Source organism: Crassostrea angulata, chromosome 4 (assembly GCF_025612915.1).
Source record: "Crassostrea angulata isolate pt1a10 chromosome 4, ASM2561291v2, whole genome shotgun sequence".
Classification (NCBI taxonomy): domain Eukaryota; kingdom Metazoa; phylum Mollusca; class Bivalvia; order Ostreida; family Ostreidae; genus Magallana; species Magallana angulata.
In genome coordinates, this window is record NC_069114.1 from 31,695,174 (window position 1) to 31,716,151 (window position 20,978).

Genomic DNA, 20,978 nt, shown 5'->3' on the forward strand with positions numbered 1-20,978 from the left:
CCTGATATGTCAACTTATAAATTTTGAATTGTGAGAAAAAATATTTTACACTAAGGTACTTTGTAGTATACATCTGTAAAAAAAAATTATTGAATTGTGCAAGATAAGAATAATGTATATGTGTAAATAAATTTACACATGAAAAATAAAAGCACACAAAATAAAACATCACCACCATTGCCATAATTTTAATTCTTCATTTACATATAAACAGAAGCTGTCTCTTCTTTTACTATGCTCACGGTTTTTGTAAAAGGATGTAGTGAATATACAGCCCCATGAATAGACAACAACAAAATTTCCAGAATTACATTTTTAATTAATTGGTTATAATAATTGTTTACCTGATGTGAACTCGCTGGACCTTTTATGTCAATGTTACTCGTTCGTGACACTCGTGTCACGTGACATATATTTCGATAAGCGTGTTCGACGTGACTTTATATGCTATTTACCATCATTTACGAGAATACATTATTTGTAAGTTGTATCAAAGGATTTCATTTCTGATTGCTAATTTCTCCTTAACTGGTGAGAATTTGACAATTTGGAAGCATGGGAAGGGTAGCGTCACAAACCAGAACGAAATTCATTTTTACTGTCACTGTTGTTATAGTGTACAAAATCATCAATAATGCGTCACTCATTGCAATAAAAAACGACCAAAGCTATCAACACTAACTAGGATGTGCCATATATACCATTCCCTCTTGTTTTAAAGTTATCAAAAACATACTAGTAGATTTTCTACACAATTCGTTTTGTAAAAAGTGGTCGTTTTCATATATTTAGTGATACCGTCCTGTGAAAGTGAGTTAACTATTAAAACAGAGAATAAAATACGATATCCCTTTGATAAGAGGAATAACTCTGACTGGAAAATCAGTCTCTTGCTTATATTTATAGTTAGCATCAGTTTAATTGGTTATCATTCAGGTACATAGCACCAGGGGGCCAGGTGGGGGCTGCCCCCCCCCCCAAAAAAAAACTCTTTAACACTGCAAAGATTTTTCTGAAGTTTAGGTACAAAAAAAATGAATTACCATGGAGCCCCCCCCCCCCCCCCGTTTGGAAACCTTGTTAAACATGCTAAAAATTGAATTGAAAACAAGAAAATGAACAATTAAGTGAAATTAAAGTTATACTATCCATCCCCACCCCACAGATTTGGATTTTCTTGAATATTGGGATATGTTCTTTTTTCCTTTTTTTTTTTAATTTTGCTTGTCAAGAATTCTTGGATGGACCTGCCCTCCCCCTCCCCACTCATTTTCAAAAACGATGTTACATGCCTGGTATTTACAAATTTAAACATTTCAGGTGGTAAAAGAGACGCAAACAGCATATTCATACGTATATAAATTAATTGATTCATCATCTTAATTATGTCAATCCATTCCTCCTCGGCCTCCCCATTATTTTTTCCTTATTTTTCCTTTTATTATAATATCACACAGCAAACGAGGATTCGTTTTATGTTCACAAAAACCGTGGCTTGCAACGATGACAAATTCCCTGCCTCGTTCGCTTTAATAAATAAAAACAAGTTTTGACATAGTCCCCCACCTGGCAATCTCGTCAAAACGAGATTTGGCGCCATCTTGGTTTATTTAGAGAAAAGAGGCAGAGGAAATGTCGGCGAACTCGCTCAACTTCCAATAATTAGTCATACACTTCAGTTATAAGTAAGTACGATCTTAATTCAATTGCTAGACAATATTACAGTTTGTTTAGTCAGTAAGATTGGGACTTGTATTTTTCTATTTATAGAAAAAACTAACTCGGAAGAAGTTAATGAAGTAGATACTTCGTAACTGGCTTTGTGTATATAGTAATACAGTACACACAGAGCTTAGAATGATGCGGTGTATACGCTTAGTGACATGGTACTATTGATAAAGAACTTTGATTACTGAAATTGTCTTCTAAAACTCTTGGTGGTTTGATAGTAAAAAATCTCTATAGTTTACTGAAACTTGCGCAAAAGCCGACACTCAAAAGTTTAAAAAAGTGTCCAAGTACGTCAGATTTACCAGAAGCTATAATACAAAGTTAGATCCTCAAAGATGAAGGAGATTTAGGGGATGGGCATTCTTTGGAATGAATTGGTTCATTTAATAAAATATTACATTTGTACATATTTAATGAAAGTTATATCAAAATCACTATACTCTGACCCAAGATATTTATGCAGCAGTGAGCACATTCTCTTAAATCATTTGATATTCATAAATACTTCAGGGTTCAAACAATGTTCATTCAATAGTTTTTTTAAAAAATCCAAAGATTTCTGTTTTGAAATGACCCCTCTATCTTGTCAGGTTTTAATACAGGGCAAAAAATGAAGTCTATGAAGATATCATGAAAGTACCCCAGATGATAACATTAAATAATTGTGCAAAGTTTCTTGAGTATTTCAGTATACATGGAAAATCGATGTCAACATTTCCCATTTTAAATCTACGTAAGAAATTTGTTTTTCATTACAATAGGAAAAAGTCATTTCGTTGGGTAAAACAAAATGACAGGTCAAAGAAGAAATCTTGGATTTTTTTCCTTTCATTGATTTCGTTTGTAATTGATTGAAAGGTATGTTAAATCTGGTTAAATATCATCAAAAACTGATGGTGTAACTGGATGGGAGAATAATGACAGACCTGACTGGAATTCTAATTTCAGTCCCCTTGAATCTTAAGTCAGTACTGAGGTGCTCTACCAACTGAGTTATCTCTAAACGGTGCTATTCAAACTGGTCTGAGACTGACCATCACTTTTCTTCCCCTGTAAGTGAACTTCGTCATCAAAGATCACCCCAGGCTCTTAAAGTCTTTTCCCTGGCAGGAGTTAAGCTGTGTTGTTCACGGCACCAATGTAACAGGGTGGGTGAAATAATGACCAACCAGACTGGGCCCCCTGAATCTATAGTCAGGTGCTCTACCAACTGAGCTATCTATAGCGCCAGTATTTGAACCAGTCTGACAGTCATAATGGAAACAATAACTGAAGACAGTATCAAGACTTTATTAATTAAATAAACAAATTTCTAATGTTTTGGAATGAATAATTTGACACTTGTACAATGATGGGTTCCAATGTCACAGTACTTCCCATTTTCTTATTGTGGTATCAGAATCTGCCATTTTGAAGGTAGGGGTGATAACAAGATGGGGAACTTGATTCATCATGATATCAATGAAGCTATAAGAGTCAAGCCTTCCACTATTTATGCATAGTTTGACACACACTAAGCTAAAAATTGAGCAGTGTGATAACAAGGTATCAAAGGTGTTGTGTTTTTATGGGTTGTGCAAAACTTCCTTAAAAGTGTTTATAAAGTGAACCTTGCCTGTGGTAATCATTACCGATATTAAGTGTTGTTTTTGTAGAACCTCCTTTTATAGAAGATTGATACTTTTATAGTTATTCAAATGTACATGTAAGCTTATATAACTATACGATCTAGTAAAAGAAATATTTCCATATTTTGAAATGTTCTCATTTCGCCACTCAGTGTCTAGTGATTTCTTATCATTTGGTATATCTAAAGCATTATCCTTCAGCATAATATTACTTGGAATTTGTGTGAATATACATAAAAAAAACATCTTTACCAGGAAGTACTCATTAATTCATCGCATGATTTTGTTGTGTGTGTGTCTATGTCTTCAAAACATTAACAGAATTATTCATGTGTTAAATATCACGGAAATTTGATGGACGTACGATATTGCACAATATGATTTGCAAGTGTTCAGCGATATTATTAATTATATTAAGCTGTCTATGTTTTCTTCCTATATGACCCTCGAATGTTGTTACAACTAAAAGTTATAACTTCAGTTGGAAATAAACTGAATAAATATGATAGACAAAATTAAAAATATTGCATGTAAGTATTGCTAGATTTTGTAAAAAAAAAACGTTAATAATGTTCAGGAATGAGGTAAGTTATTGAAGTTTTGGTTTCATTAACTTTTTATTATAGAACTTTTTATTTCTATTTGATGGTTGAAATTACTCTGGTTGTCCTTTAAAGGGGTCAATATGGCTGGCCTATAGAATTCAGAGATTATTGTGTGTGCAGTAAGATGGAGCCAAGTTAAAAAATCTTATGAAGAACAGGTGCATTATCATAATGTTAAAATGAAAATAAAGTTAATAAAACAGAGAATAAGGAAATGACCCATTGGTCATATCAAATCTTTCAGCTGAACGTGTTCTTTTTTTAGTAAGGTGGATTGCTTTGGGAATGGGGTTGGAGGGGGGAAGGGGTATGAAATCATAATGTTGACCTTTGTAATTGACCCACATTTTACCCAGTTTCTCAGGTAAGCAGTTTATGTTTAAACTATTAAATAAATTTAGGCTTATCACATTCTTTAAAGTATAATCTATTTTACTGGGTAAAAGAAAATGAGTTTCCAAAAAAAAAATCTGTATATCTTAATGCCCTCTTTTAAACTACAAGCAAAACTTTCAGTTAATGCGGCATATCATCTGTAGGCTAGATGGTCTGCAGAATAGAGAGATGAGTCATACCTATTGATCAGGTTCCCTGCGATTGGAAACTGTGCCACTAGACAAAGGATAAGTTCTGCTGTAGCTAATTGCATAATGGGAGGGACCTTTACTTAAACTGCCATACAGTCCATTTGGGCGACAATGGTTAAGTTTTATGGGCTTTATTGAACATGTGTGATTTAGTCTTGAAAAAAAAATCATGTTTTTTTTGTGATTTGGAAAAAAACTCATTTTTTGGAAGGCAAAAGTATGGCCTAAGTTTTTCATGAAATATACTAACAACCATATTGCTTGTTATGATTATTTTTTTGAAAGGATTGATAATCTATTTTCTGAAGAAAAAAATTTTAACACAATAAAAAAATATGAGGATTAGCATATCAGATTATTTTGTGGAAAAATGAAAATAAAAACCAAACACCGCCCAGTATTCTGTAGACTAATCACTAGTGTTATCCGTAACTCAGGGGGCTTATTGGTACATAAAGTCAAGATTTCACAAAAATCTTGGAACACTACTACACTAGCAGCTCAAGATCAATGATAACAACTCATCAATAATGTGCACTGCTCCAGGAGGATGACTCATTCTCTCTCAGCTTTTTTTTTTTTATATTGCTGATCTTATTTACATTGGCAGAGAGCTCAAACTACTACACAAAAGTGATGGTAGGAATGCAGGCTGGGTCAAGAGGTTTGACCACAAACGCAGGGGTCGTTTGACTTTTTTCACTAAAAAAAAAATTGCTACCTTTTACGGTTTACCAGGTATACAGACGAACCTGTTCCTGTTTGTTGTTCATAAGGATTTATACAGTTACCGGTACAAGTGCATTATAAATTTCTTACAGTGCGTGTGTGTGTGGTTATTTTTTTTTTTTTTAACTTTCTTTATATGAATTTCAATTATTGTGGGAATTTAACACGGTGGTTGGTTTTTGAGCGGTGTTCTTTAATGCATTTAGGATGACAAGAGGATGGGCAGTTTTAATTGTGTTTGATCGTGTCATAGCGTTATAAACTTGTCAAGAGAAAAAGGTCTCATTGCAGCAATCAACATTAACATTCCTCAGACTTTACTACAAGTAACAGAAAAAGTGCACAAGTTTCAGGTTTGTTTTTACATAATCCAATTGGCATTGATTGGATTTTTTCTGTTTGAATACAAGAATTCTTGGTAGTATTTTTCTTTTTTTTCACAAGGTAAAGAGGAAGTTGTGTTGTAAAGCAATAAGAATGTAATTTTTTGGTCATCTAAGACTATGACAAAGTTTGTATTTCTTTAATGATTGAGGTAAAAAAAAAGAAGTAGAACCCAATAAAAACAACATAATCAGCCTCTGTGAGTGATAGAAGTCTAGAGAGACATGATTCATTGTATTGATTCCATGTCGTAAAGTTATCGAGAGCTTCATTAAGCACACTAAAGGTTCTCTTGTGTTATCATTAATTTTAGGAAAAATTATGGAATATATGAAATCAATATTTAAGATTGGTTGGGTGGAGGAATGGGGGTATAAACAATTAAGGAGTTTTGATTTCCTCAGGCAGGAGAGTATTGGAGATATGACACAATGTCTGAATGATTCGTCATAATGGATTATTATTATTATTAAACTGAGTCATATTATCTGTGTATTTTTACAGAAGTCTTTGCTGTGGAGGCCATTGATGCCTGTGGGGTGTTGATGAGTGGAGAGTGAGAGCTTACCCTGACCATGTCGGACAGCTTCGATGAGGGGGAGAAGCCCCCCGCCCCTCCCGTCAGGCACACAAGCACCATGAGGTCAGTAGCTACATTTATACAGCAACAGAGTCCGTATTTAGGTATATAATGTGTGTAGATCATGATGTCATCAATTTGGTCAATGTTTAAATAATTAAAAAAAAAACACGGAATAGTTTCATATAGAGTTCAAAGTCAGAATATCCAGAAACTTTCACACATTTTTGCCATCGTTCATTCTTATTTATACATGAATTTGGAAAACTAATAATTGGTGATGCTATACAGTAAAGGATCTGCCAAAGTTCTGGTTTTTATTCCTATAACAGATGGTAAATTGTTTACATTGTATGTAGACTATATTGTTTTACATCTTTTTCTGTATAATGTTTAAGCATTTATTATTTATTTATTTATTAAAATTAATTTGATTAATGTAAGTTTAATATTTTTAACTGGGAATTTTATGAGGTGACACTTAATTGTTTTAAAGGAAAGGGGGATGGGAGGGTGGTGATCTAGTAAAGAAGGAAATTTGATGTGAATTTTGAGGGATTGGTTGACTGTACAATAGAGGAAATCCAGTTTTAATTGTTGCTATTCATGGTTCTTTCACGACTAGGCTATTTGCAAGTATATAAAATGAATCGTTAACATGACAAAATAACTAGAGTACCTATATCAGGAACACTAATAATTGATGATGCCAGAGGAAAGGATCACCGGTATATAGAGCCAGAGTTGGTGCCAAAGTACCGATTCTGTGGGAAAAAACAATCAATCGGACCTGTTTGTGTGTGTTGTATAGGTTGTTTATTAGTACACTTGGTAACCCTCCAGTGTCTACTTAGAAGTACTGTTGTAGACATTGTTTGGGGGTGAATAAATCATCTTCTTGATGCATGACTGTGGTTTCTGATGTGGGTGGAAATGTGTCTGACTCCATGCAATAAAATCTGTAAATGTATTCTTTAAATATGTATGTAGCCTTGAATAAGATTTGAGTGAGGTTAAATTGTTTTAAAAATGAGGCAAGGGTTTGGGGGGTAGGACGTGGAAAAAAGGGGTTAAATTTGTTTCGTTATACCAGAACATGGATACTTAAAGTTTGAGTAAATTTGGGAAGAGGGAGGGGGTTGGTAATGTATTATTTTGGATGTCAGCTTTTTCGCATTGCAAAACAGCTGTTCTTTAAGATCCAGGAAGTTCTTGTTTATTATTCATTTGCTACTGTTGTCATTCCTCTGGTTTTTTCAGGTCACTTGGTTAAATGAATGCAAGGGAGGTAAAATTTATATGCATTACCAGGACATGTAAAAACACATAAACAAAACATTCATTTACTCTCGTAAAGTTCCACTCTCTTGTTGTTTACAAAGGAAACATTGTACACCCTTGTGAGTGCTGTGTGCGATTGGGAGCAGACTTTTATCTCCAACGTCAGGATGAATATGAAAAGCGTTTACAATTGGATAATAGATACCTCTCTATCGTAGATAATTTTTTCAATGCAGCTATGCCAGGAATGCGGTGTGTCTAGAACAGATGCACACTCCAGTGGCAGAGGAACCCCTGTAGACATCTTGATAAACCTAATTGCTCAGAAAATCAAGTGCTGTCTTGAATTATGGGAAGTCATTTTCACTGCAGGCCCAAACATTTGAATTTTATGTTTCACAGACATGCAGTAAATTGTATAGCAGTTTTCAAAAAATTTAGTTCAGTATAATTCCTGCACACATCCCCCCCCCCCCCCCCCCAGTGAAATGTGAAATATGTTTGTTGTTTCTAAAGGGCATGATAAATATAGCTCCCACGATAAAAACACATTTCTTTTGCTTTGTTATTAATTGATGAAGACTCTGCAGATCTTGTCTTAAAGTCCATTAAATCATATATAAATGGTGCACAAGCTATTACGAGAGTTAAGAAAGAGAGAAAGTGTGACTTGTGAAATATATGTATACCCTCTGCAACTTTTGAGTGGATTTGAAGTGGTTATTGGGGATTATTTATAAACACAGGGTGTTAATGGTGTGGTTTCGTTTGTTTTTCAGGGATGGAAATTTGCCACAAGAAAATAAACCACTGCCAAAGGAACCTGATGAAAGAAAAAAGACAAAAACTCCCAAAAGTAAGGTTCTGTCTCTCCGTGACATCAGTCGGTGTTTTGTCTCTGAAATATTATAAGTAGGTACAATAGTATTGAAAATTTGAGTTTCTGTAGTTTATTGTACTCTGAGAATGGATGTAAAATGCTATCATTCCTTGAAATTTTATTATCTATGTTAATACTCAAAACATTTTGTAATAAAAATGAAATTAAGCTGAAAAAAGGGGGAAAATTGTGAAGCATATATTAGATATATTTCCAGATTTAGGGGAATTTTTTCCTTTTTTTAATGGGGGGAGGGGAGCCATCTGTTGTAGGACACACAGCAGATCCCCTGTTATAAATGTGTAAAGAAACATAACATTTATACACACCAGGGAAATGGCAGAAAACCATGCCTGGAACATGCAGAGTTGGAGGTTTTTCTCTAATAATCAGGATAAAGGTTTTTTAACTGCATGTGAATGAACTTTATGGTTTTTTCTGATGCAGAGATGGCAATCAAAACACAGATCTTTAACCTTTGCACATCAACAGCTGAAGCGATGCTGACATTGATGGAGAAATGAAGGTGTTTTTTGGGGGGTAGGGTTGATTGCCTCCAAACAAACTCAAGTGCATTTTATTCATGCAATTCTTCTGTACATTTTATGGCTATACCATGTACCATTCTTTCATCAAACCTGTGTACTTAGAGACTGCATTAATACAGTTACATTTTGATATGAGTGGTAGGGAGCTCATTTTGATGTGTGGGTTTGGATCACAGATGCTTTCTTCTGAGAGGGTTGTAGAATGTTTAAAGTCTTTCCTGTTTATTTTACATTCATTGCCTCTAGCTTTGCTATTAGCAGTGCCGGCTTTCTCATTGGGCTGATTGGCACCATGTACACACTTCAGATAACACCAATGGGGTGACATATGTTTGTGCTCCAGAAAAGCTAGAAACAAGAAATACCAGGCATGCCAAAGCCTTGATATGCTGTCTCCATCCAATATATTGTTTATATATCCCAATGGCTGGGGGTAGCCACACAGGTTTTTATATTAATGGCTTAAGAAGTAGTTCAGGTTTTTATTTTCTTCTTTTTCCTCTTCTGTCTCTTTCTGTTTCTGTAGAATTCGAGTGGGCGACATTGTCTAAAAATTCCAAGACATTTCACAGAATGCTTGATGGAGTTGTGATTTTTTCCCCCCTTTTAGTCCTTAGCATATGTGGGTTCCTGTCAACTTGTTCACAAACTGCTCTGATTGGGATAATTATTATATCACAGTAGTTCATCTGCCTCTGTCAATTGCTCCCCCTCTCTCTCCCTCTCTATCTCGGCTGTGCAATAATCAAGTTGTCCCCTTCCTGTTCTTGTTAATACAATTTAGAGAAGTTCAACTGCACTACTAGTGTGAAAGAGAGAGAGAGAAAGAGAGAGAGAATATATTGGAAGCATTTGGATTTACCTAGATTTTTGATAATAACAGAATGTGGATGTGTTCAATTGCAATGCTTAGTTGTGGGTATTGTTGGAATTTCGAAAAACATTTCATGAGCTTGGAATAACTCAATTTTATTGATAATCATGAGTGAGAAGAAGAGATCCAGTTTGTCCCAGGCTTTTAACACTCTTCAGAGGAGAATGAGTGGAGGATCTAACAGACTCTCAGGTTTGGACTTTTGGAATGGATGCATGAGAATCAAATGACTTTGACATTGATCTATGTATGACTTTTACAGAGATGTAAATGTGTATCGTGTTTCCATATAATTAGGTCAGGAGGCTATTATTAGCCCTAGGTTTCTTACTGTTGTCATTTTTCATCCTCTAAAATCTGACAGTTTGGATCATGCAATTTTGTTCAAGAGAAAAATAAAAGACCAAAAAGCTTCTCAAAAGTGATACGGAGTCCATAGCAGCATCGACCATCTATTGGTGTATCATATATACTGCTGCAAATCCATATCACACAGATGCTGAACCAGCGTATTGCATATGCAAAAATCTTGTAGCTATGACTAAGTTATGTAAAAAATCTCTTGTAAAAGATATAGAATTGCACAATCAATGTGGGTTTTTTCGAGGGGTGTATGAACTGGTATTAAACTTCAGGACAGAGATGCTTTTGGACCTCTCATTGTAGCATGGACTTCTCAATTTACCAGTAGCTATTTGGATAATTAATGTTCGGTTTTACTTGCAGGTTCAAATTCTAAAAAATTAAAAGAAAATGAGAAGCCAATCATTTCCAATCCCTCCAACTTTGAGCACACAGTACATGTGGGCTTTGATCCCCACACTGGAGAATTCACAGTAAGTATGGCATGAAAGTTGTCAAAATGCGTAAAATTACATGGATTTGTAAAATGCGTAAATTGACATAATTTCAGGTTGTTTTTCTTTTGCAAATTAAGAGTCTGGTTTTTTTTTAATGGTTGATATTTATATATAGAGAGTTGTTAGCATAACTAGACCAGATGGAAAATGTTATAATGTGTGTTTAATTAATGTCTCTAATTTAGTTAGAAGAGAAAGATGAAAGTCCTCTCGTTAATGCCTTTAAGAGTGTAACGGCACTGTCAAAGAGTGAAAGTGAATGTATCTCAAGAAATATTTTTCAAGGCACGAAAAGCCAAGTGGGGCAGTTTGTGTGTCAAGAGTCTGAAAACAAGGGTGGGGAAGCAATGTCTTTGTTCTGATAGAGGGAGGCCTTAATTACCAGTACTGGAGATGTCAAGTGCTGGATTAGACAAGAAAAATGTCATAATTGGCAGGACTAGGAGGGAATAAAATCTTGAACAGAAGTGCTAACCTACTAAAACACATTGAAGCTTGTATTTGTGTGTGTGTATGTACACAACTTAGGGTTGAATGTTTACTGAACAAAATTTGTGAATTAATTTAGTTAAAAACGTGTAAAAGGTACCAGCTAAATTGTTTTTTTTTCCTCTTTGTGGGAATTCAAATCATTTTCATTTTAATGAGAGTTTGAACCAACTTAATTTGATTTCTTTTCTTCCCTATTTTTAACTGTAAGAACAAAATGGAAGTATTAACAAAGCATAAAAAATGAAAACATTAGTTGTTACATGTACGGCATGGAATTTGCAAGTATGTTAACTCACTCAGACAGTATTAATTGGCACAGTAAAACCAAGTTGGGCAATCAAGATGACAACAAATTCATGCTAACAGCAAAGCCACATTCCCATATTCTTAATAAACACATTTGGATATATGATGAATCAAAATTTACTCATCATTGGCACTTCAGTTCACATGTAACCATATTTGACTGTATGAAAATACCATATTCATCAATATTTGTGCCTCATCTTTCCCTTTGTTGTAGATAAAATGAATGGGAAGCTGTTTACACTCCTTTGCCATCACTAATCCTCCACCATCTTTTCTTTCTACAGGGGATGCCCGAGTCATGGGCCAAACTTCTGTCTCAGTCCAACATCTCCAAGATGGAGCAGAAGAAGAATCCACAGGCCGTGCTGGACGTGCTGAATTACTACGATGCTACAAATAAAGAACAACAGGAACCGAAGATGAAATATATGACCAACATTAAACCGCCCAGTAAGTGATCACAGACTCTCGGAGGGATCGGTCAAAGAGGGGGTCGTGGAAAAGGGGTGTTCAAATATTCAGTGTTTTATTTCTTTAATTGATAAAAGTTCACTAAAAAAAGGAAATTTTATCTTATTTTCAGTGATAGTGAAATTTTACACGGTTTATAAAGGAGAAAAAGAAATCCAATTTTTTTATTCCACATTGAGGGTTAATTCTTTAGGCATGAAAGCTTGCTGATAAAATGCAAAATAATATGTGAAAAATGGTGTTATTATCATTGAAAATTACAGTGGTATCATATTTAATGATAAAATGATTAAAAATGAATCTAGCTTGCTTTGGTTAATCTTTATATAAATGATATAAAAAAAAGAACAGATACACCCAGGTATATAAATGAGTCATTGCTTTCTAGTTATGTAATGTTATGGTTTAGTGAAATATTTAAGGAAATAAGGAAACTGAAGTTTAAAAACCAGCCTTTCTGTCTTTTTCTAGGTGCTGATTCCATGCGTCCCACCCTCTCTGACAAGTTCTCTAACAATGTGGTCATCTCACCTGTAAGTGAAATATAGTTATGGCATTGTCTGATAGATTTTGCTTGTATCATTTGACTTTCGATGATGGAAAATTATCGTGGCCATTTTTATACCACATATATCCCTGTGAGAAGAATACTGCAGGAGAAGAAATATTTTCGATGAGGATTCAATTTTGTTATTTTCGTTGGCAGAATTTATCAGCAAAATTAAATCCATGACAAATTTTTAACCCGAGTATTCATAAATACAGAGTTGATACGTAATACATTTAGAGATTACAATAGGAGGTAATTAAATTCCAGTGAAATTGTATTTGGTTTAAAATCAACGAAATTTTAACCCAACAAATATATATGCTTCTACGGTAAATGTGTATAAAGATACAGAAAAATAAACAAATTTTAAAGCAAAATATTGGGATTTTTTCTTTTTTTTATGACAAAAGAAGCCAGCTCTTTTAAACTTAATGGTTGCTAGATCTTGGCAATTTGTTGACCTCCCAGCCTCCTTAACTGATGTTCATTTTTTGCTTTCGACAGCAGAAGGTGGAACAAGCCACCCACGCTTCTGAAGAAGAGGAAGAGGAGGCACCCCCTCCAGTGGCCACCCGGCCCGACAAAACAAAGTCAATTGTAAGTCCCCTTCCTACATGTTCTAACACCACCTCACCCTCTCCATCTTGATCGATTGAGAGAGAGAATACAAGACAAAAAATACTAACTGTCAGTTTAAGAAGCCCTGCAGTAAGCCAGTTAAACTTATCAAGCAAAATACTTGTATGTACTGTGTTCATACATGATTTTGTACTGTCAAAACAATTTAGGGAAGTTCTTGGGTATTGTTACATGTAACCGGTATTCTGGATAAGTATTAAGCTGATAATTAAGGTTTAAGACATTTTAATAGAACTCTTCTTATTTTTCAGTATACAAAGCCAATTGAGATAGAAGAGAAGACAAATGGTGCTATTGCTACAAATAAAAATGATAAACCCAAGAAACGCAAAATGACAGATGAAGAAATTCTGGAAAAATTACGAACAATTGTTACCATTGGTGATCCAAATAGGAAATATACAAAGATGGAGAAAATTGGACAAGGGTAGGTGTCAATATATATGAAAGAGTTATGTTACTTCATATGGTTATTTGGAGGAAAAAATGCTTTGTTTGAAAGGTCATTATTGTCTTTCTTGAATGCTTTAGAAACATGGGAATCAAAAGGACAAGATCAATGTTAGATTTGAGACAAAAATCTTCTGTTGTGTTTTCTTTCAATGAAAACATTCTGATTTTATAAAGCAATATTTTGCATCCATGAATTTAAAATTTTCGGAAACACGTACGATCCATCTTCAGATTCCTTCAAATCCTATGTTGACTTACCTCAGTACTTTTGTATCTCTGAAATTTTGTTTTTGTCTTTTGCAGTGCATCAGGAACTGTGTATATTGCAATAGAAGTAGCTACTGGGAGGGAGGTAGCCATTAAAACAATGAACTTATCTCAGCAACCAAAGAAAGAACTGATTATCAATGAAATTCTAGTGATGCGGGAAAACCAGAATCCTAATATTGTGAATTATCTGGACAGTTATTTGGTGGGAGAGGAATTATGGGTAGGTGCAGTAGTGTGTAGTACATGTACTTAAAACTTGCATTTTTTATTGAATGCATGTTAAGGTACTGTGAAAATGTTGTGAATAAATTTCTGATGCACGATATTCAATGCACAAATTGCACTGCAAAATAATATGTGAAAACTGCGTAAAATTAAGGCAAAAGAATTTTTCAGAAAATTATAGTGGAAAGTGGTAAAAGATTTACCAGTGTATCAACAGTACAAAGACTTTGTGTAAAATTAATAGGAATGTTGACCATATCTTGTTAATTTATGAACAATATTAAAAATGTTCACAGTAAGTCTCGGGTAAGAACATGTCCATGTTTTGTTCTATGTGATGAGAGAACATGATTCTCTCATGTTAAAAATCAGTGGAAAAAGGTATATGTCAAGTACTGGTACTTTAGTGTGAAATTTATTAATAAGAGGAAAAAATTCGTCCAATATACTGCTAGTGTTTTCTATCAGGTGCATAATTTTCGTCCCTGTTTGTACATGTATCTGGTACTCATGAAACAGCAAAGATTTCAGGACATTCTTGTCAACCCTAGGCCTTGATAATCTGAGTTTTGAATGCGACAAAATTAATTTTTTAATGAGTCCAGGAAACAAGATACTGGGGTCATTACTCATTAGATTAAAATCAACAGATGTAATGATCGATAGAAATTTTGTCTGTGACAGTTTTATGTTTGTTGAGTCATTATTGTAAAGGAAACTTTTTTTCAGCATTTAAATAAGTAATAGAACATTTTGCGCACAGAGGTCTCATAAGTTTACTGAGAGTGGAGAAAATGGTTTTATTTGCTTGGGTCCCGCCGTTTACCAAGTTTCCTTAAGTCAATTCTCGGCCTCAAGTCTGAGTATTGACCTCAAGTTTATGCACTTTCCTCTAAAGGATTTGAGCTGAGGAATGAGTTGAGGGATGTTAAATTGTTGGTGACGGTGGAGCCAGGTGGGTATGTTTTTCTGAGACCAGTCAGAGTTTTATATGACATCAGAGTTGTTCAGTACCAGGAACCAGATACAACAGGATGAGATTATTTTTCCAATTAATATCTCTGTATATTTATGGCACACTTTCTATTTCTATGAGATAATTGCTCCATATGAGTCTTTCTGGGTCAAATTAGTCATGTGAGCTCTTGTTTTATGCCTGTTTTGGTTATTTAGCTAATTGATATGATGTAATACTTAAAATACATGTAAATTGATTATCACATTTTTTCCTTGTATATTTAATAATCTATATTACAGTTTGTAAATTGATCCCCTAATGCTTTTAAGGTGGTATGAGACGTCTGTCAATGTGAAATAAAAGTACAATTTAATCAAAATAATTTAAATGGTTTAGAATTTTCAAATTTTACACTGTTCTTGAGCAAAAAATATGTTTTAAAATTTTTTGAAAGTTAAGAAATTATAAAAAGCTCCAGCATGATTCAAATTCATGACTTGCAGATTCGTAGTTAGTGCTCTAAACCATTCTGCTATGCTGTTAAGTAACAGATTTGGGAAAGAAAAAATATATCAAATTTTGCTTTAATTTATTAGGGTTTTTTTATAATAAGTACGCCACAACATAGAAGTTACCCATTCTTACTTTAACTTTGACTGTTTAGTTGGAAAATGTGTTTTAAATCACTATAATTATTATTATTCTTTTGTATATGGAAGGATTTACAAGCTAAGATTTCTAAAATACTTTCCTTGGGCTCTGTGACGTTCTAATCGCAAGTCAACATGATTAGAATAGATACAGCAAAGCAATGCGAGGATTTGTTTTATGATGCTTTTGTTTTTCTTGATTAAAGTGTTTGGAATTCCCAAGACAAGCTGCAAACTAGGCTATACAAAATAAGTGAAAATGCATACTTACTGTATAAACTAAGCAACATGAATAATAGCTAAGCAATGGAGCAAAGGGGGAAACGATGTGTTGTAACCCTCTTAGTCAGACAATGTATAACCTTTAAGTTAATACATCTCAACAAGCTGAACATGAGTTATGACCCTTTTGTTTGTTTACACAGGTTGTCATGGAATACTTAGCGGGAGGATCTCTAACAGATGTTGTCACCGAAACATGTATGGACGAAGGACAGATTGCAGCTGTTTGTAGAGAGGTAATTTCCTAAAAAAAAAAACACAGTATAAATTTTTTACAAAAATTTGATTTTCTTATAAAGGAATGAAGGGATTTCAAATTGGATTTTTCATTTTGGGATAAAATTCATATTTTGTTACACCTGGTGGACGTAGAATGCATAGTATATGTATGACATTTACATTTATGTACATATATTTACATCTCCCATGTATAATTTCCTCTTTTTCTTACGGAAAAATATAGTCAATTCATAGCTCTATAGAAACAGCCAAACTGAAATTTACACGCCCCATTTATCGATTGGTCGAAATCTACAGCAGCTGAAAGTGACAGGACTGAAATTGACACGCCCTGTTTATCGATTGGTCTGAATCTACAGCGACCTAAGTAAACTCACGGACTGCACGAAATAATCATGATGATGCCAGACTCAAAGTCTCACAAGAGACGATTTGGCTGTTTCTTTTAGCTAACGTACTTATGCACATTAACAGTAATTAAGTAAATTTTACTAACTTTTCATAATCAATTTATTAATTAGTTAAAGAAAGATGTTAATATAAACAATAAAATGCTTTCTTTGATGATTCATGCGGGTTATGAAGGTAGCGATCAATGCAGGAAAAATTAACATAACCCGCTAACGCGGGTTATGTATTTTTCTTGCAATGTCGCTACCTTCATATCCCGAATGAATCACCAAAGAAAGCATTTTATTGTTTAAATAATTTGATCATGTGTATTGTATACTATACTACACAATGGAAAAATTAATGAGATAAATTTGGCATGTTTTTTACACAGATTACGAAATCTGAAAATGTGAATCTGATATCAATTATCTGAATATATTTGTAATGAATAGAAGCAGGCTATTTTGTACATGTACATTGATTTCTTATCTCTTCCAGTGTTTGCAAGCTTTAGAATTTTTACATGAGAATCAAGTCATCCATCGAGACATCAAAAGTGACAATATCCTGCTGGGAATGGATGGCAGTGTCAAACTCAGTATGTGAATGTATAAGCCCTGTCAAAGAGTTGAATTCTTACTTTGTACCCAGTCAAAGAGTTGAATTCTTAACTTATACCCAGTCAAAAAGTTGAATTCTTACTTTGTACCTTGTCAAAGAGTTGAATTCTTACTTTGTACCCAGTCAGAGAGTTTAATTTTACTTTGTACAAAGGCAGAGAGTTAAATTACTTTGAACCAGGTTAAATAGTTGAAAATTTACTTTGTACCCAATCAAAAGTAGAACCATTCAGAGAGTTGAAAATTTACTTTGTATGTAATCAAAAAGTTGAATTTTTACCTTGTTACCAGTCAAACTGTTGAATTTTTACTTGGAAACCCATTATGATTTTTTTCTGAGCATGTTCATTTTTCTTTACAGCCGACTTTGGTTTTTGTGCTCAGTTATCTCCTGAACAAAGCAAAAGGTCCACAATGGTTGGAACACCATATTGGATGGCTCCAGAGGTCGTCACAAGGTGAGAATCAAAGATTGTTTATCCAACAGTTTGTAGATAGTGTGATGTTTTTAAGCATATGCAGTCTCCAATAAGGATGAAATTTTCCTGCTGTGAAATTTTGTTAATGTTCCTTCTTATTGAGCATGAATAACTGAAAAGGCAAGTATTATAAAAAAAAAAGTGAAATTCATAAATGGATATGTCCTCTGCTGTTTGAATACTCTGTTATTTTATAGTGCAAGTCTAAAATGTACTTGTAAGCACAGACAATTTATTTCATTGCAGGAAACAGTACGGTCCAAAAGTTGATATCTGGAGTTTAGGTGTTATGGCCATAGAAATGATTGAGGGAGAACCACCATATCTTAATGAAAATCCCTTAAGGGTAGGTCACTGCTTCCATTTTCATTCCCCTGAAATTAAAGGCAGTAAGCAGTTCTTTCCCTCATTCTGTTGCAAACATTTGAGATGAAAACTTTATAATTTTGTTCCTAAATGTTGGAAACATCATAAAGAAGGGGTTAAATGTGGTGGTCGGGCTTGGTAGCATAGTGCTGAGCATCCTCTAATATTTCTGTTATGATTACTGTAAAATACCATACTGGTATTTGTCATGTTAAGTTTGTCAGAGATTTAGGGACCTTAGTCTGGGAAAATGAATGACTTTGTAAGGCTCTTATTAAAACGATACTTATTACAGGTACATGTATAAAACATTTCAAATTTGATTCAATGCTAAAAAGCTTTTTATAGATGGAAAGAGATTTGATAATGCCTCTGAGTTTATTCCCCTATTTTCACCATAAACTGAGTTCCACACAATCCTTACACAGCCTTCTTTTCCTTGATATCCTTAGCACCTAGGGCATGAAATACATCAAATGCTTGTGTATGATGTAATTTTTCGATGAAACAGTTTATAGTTTTTCAATTTTCCTTACAGGCACTGTATCTCATAGCAACCAATGGTAAACCAGAAATCAAAGAAAAACACAAACTCTCCCCTGTCTTCCAAGATCTCCTTGATAAATGCCTGGAGGTGGACGTAGAAAAAAGAGCTTCAGCTTCAGAACTTTTAAAGGTAATGCCAGAAAATAGTAAAAAAAAAATCTGCTCTTTTATGAGTTTTAAAATACACTGTGAAATGAAAAGAAATTTACTAGTGATATTGAAGAACAGTCAATTTAGTTTATCAAGAAAAATCACGTATTTTTGTGGATTTACATGTATTTGGAGTGCACAAAAATATTAGTACCGGTACATTATAAAAGTTTGACTGGTTGTTTTCCATCTTTTTTTTCAGCATCCCTTCCTTCGGTTAGCAAAGCCACTGGCCAATTTACAGCCACTCATACTAGCTGCCAAAGAAGCTCAAAAAGGACACTGAACAAATTCATATTATGCAATATCTCTGTGTTTATAAGGTAAAAAACCCTTTTAGAAATATTCTTTTGATCTGAATTTCAAGTTTTAAAACACTGAGAAAATCTTAATACAGTAAAACACAGTTATAGCAAACATGCTAATAATAAATTGATGCTTACAGACTGTAATGAAAATCACTTTGCTGTCAGTTACAGTGACTTTATAACATGTTATAAACTTGAGGAAAATAAAAAATTACGCTTAAAGCAAAGTAAAATAGCCCTTTCCATGGCACTGCATATAAGTGTTTCCTACTGTACAAGATAAGGTGAAATGCACATTAAACTGAAATGCTTCAGACTTTTTAGGTGTAGATTGATAATTTCTTGGAAGTTTTTTGTGAAGTTTATGTAAACCTTTTGTTTGATTTCTTGAGACTTTTGATTTGAGTTGTTTTATACAATGTGTCTTATTTTCTTTTACACAGGTTGTATAACTGATCTGTTGGAAGAACAGTGCGTGAATGGAGAAACTACAATGAGAGGGAACTGGCTCTTCTTTCTTTTTTCTCAGAATCGTAATATAAGGGACCTGATTACATGAAGTCTTTCAGTAACACTGCTTCTGACTGCCTGAGTGATGAATGTGTTATAGCTTTACTTGTCTTCAAGCCTGCTAGTTAACAGTACTGGACAGACCCCCTACGGCCCTCCTTCATTCTTCTCGGCTACATTGTGATATTGGTGACCTAAAGCTCTCAATTTTTAACAACATTTATATGTGTGTAAGAAACATAAAACAAGTCATAGCAATAATTTTTATCATTATTCATTAGTAGCTTTAATGTTTATTTTTCGTTTTGTTATTGGTTTGATAATTTATCATACATTTTTCTTTACATTATTTTTAAATTATCATCTTTTTCATGAAAAATTATGTTATTGAACTAAATGTACTGATATTCATTTTGTAGAGACACAATCTCAAAAAGATTTGAAGTAAATCTTTTGAATGAATATGTTGCATGTCATAGTTTGATAGTGATTATGATCAAGAGGAAAACTAAAAACATTCAAGTCTGTAGACAGCTATATAGCTAAAAGCTGATATTAGAAATCTTTGTTCATAGAATGATCATCATGCTATTTAAACACAGCTGCCATTTATAAATTGTAATTGACTGAAAATTTTGTGAAAAAAAAGTCAAGTCGTTTCATTTGGTATCCATGTGGTTGTGATTCTATTACATATTTTCTATGCATATGACATAGTGACTTGTATGACATAGTGACATGTATGTCAAATGTATGACACAGCTGTCAAATCAAATGGATGTATTGAAAAGTATTAGAATGTGCTTGTAACTGAAAGCTCTTTTATTTGTAGATTACAGACAATGTTTATGAATTAAGTGTATTCATTAATACCATGTATTATGATAATACTGAAAAATTAAAAGTACTGATCAGTGATCTAACTTAATGGTTCAAACATTGTAATGTGACTGTATTATAATCATAGAATACATTGTTTGAAGAAAAAAAACTGTGTTGTTTTTACTCTTCATATATTGCAAACCAGTTTTGATATATTAGTGATATAAATGTGAAAGTTGAAATAGATGTTTAAAGAAACAGTTTTCAGCAACAATGTAGCCCAATAAACAATGTTTCAAACATTGTTTATATGGGCTTCGTTGTACCTAAAAACTGAAAATAGGCCAGAAAGAAAGATATTTTACTAGTCATATATAGACTACCTTCTAGGTTAATAACTCATTATTTCAAGACACTATCAGCACTGTACATAGATCCCTGCAGCTTCTTAAATGGGAGAGGATCATACTTTAAGAATGTCGGAGTGTTGACAGTACTTAACACCTCATACCTTGCTAGTTTATTATTTTAATGATTCCCTTTCAAGATACTGTCTGC

At 33.7% G+C, this 20,978-nt stretch overlaps 1 protein-coding gene across 4 annotated transcripts; it reads left to right on the forward strand.

Annotated features, from left to right (window-relative positions):
• The first annotated feature begins 1,582 nt into the window (after positions 1 to 1,582).
• LOC128179714 (serine/threonine-protein kinase PAK 3-like) lies at positions 1,583 to 20,595 on the forward strand. 4 transcript variants are annotated; one of them, XM_052847249.1, is made up of 16 exons: positions 1,583 to 1,685; positions 6,169 to 6,307; positions 8,305 to 8,381; positions 10,554 to 10,663; positions 11,773 to 11,938; positions 12,431 to 12,492; positions 13,014 to 13,106; positions 13,400 to 13,575; positions 13,905 to 14,091; positions 16,130 to 16,222; positions 17,118 to 17,217; positions 17,601 to 17,697; positions 17,965 to 18,064; positions 18,623 to 18,760; positions 18,983 to 19,103; positions 19,532 to 20,595. In XM_052847249.1, exons 2-15 carry the CDS (start codon positions 6,240 to 6,242, stop codon positions 19,064 to 19,066), a joined length of 1,551 nt encoding a protein of 516 aa, XP_052703209.1. In that variant the 5' UTR covers positions 1,583 to 1,685; positions 6,169 to 6,239; the 3' UTR covers positions 19,067 to 19,103; positions 19,532 to 20,595. The 4 variants fall into 4 exon arrangements, with proteins under 4 accessions (XP_052703209.1, XP_052703210.1, XP_052703208.1 ...); XM_052847250.1 differs by lacking the exon at positions 1,583 to 1,685 and adding an exon at positions 5,150 to 5,633 and having other exon boundaries at positions 13,017 to 13,106; XM_052847248.1 differs by lacking the exon at positions 1,583 to 1,685 and adding an exon at positions 5,152 to 5,633.
• Positions 20,596 to 20,978: the final 383 nt, after the last annotated feature.

Coding starts and splice junctions, on each gene's coding strand:
- LOC128179714 (XM_052847249.1), top strand. CDS start 6,240: ATGTCGGACAGCTTCGATGAGGGGGAGAAGCCCCCCGCCCCTCCCGTC. Junction 18,065..18,622: donor TTAATGAAAATCCCTTAAGG/GTAGGTCACTGC, acceptor TTTTCCTTACAG/GCACTGTATCTCATAGCAAC. Junction 18,761..18,982: donor CAGCTTCAGAACTTTTAAAG/GTAATGCCAGAA, acceptor CTTTTTTTTCAG/CATCCCTTCCTTCGGTTAGC.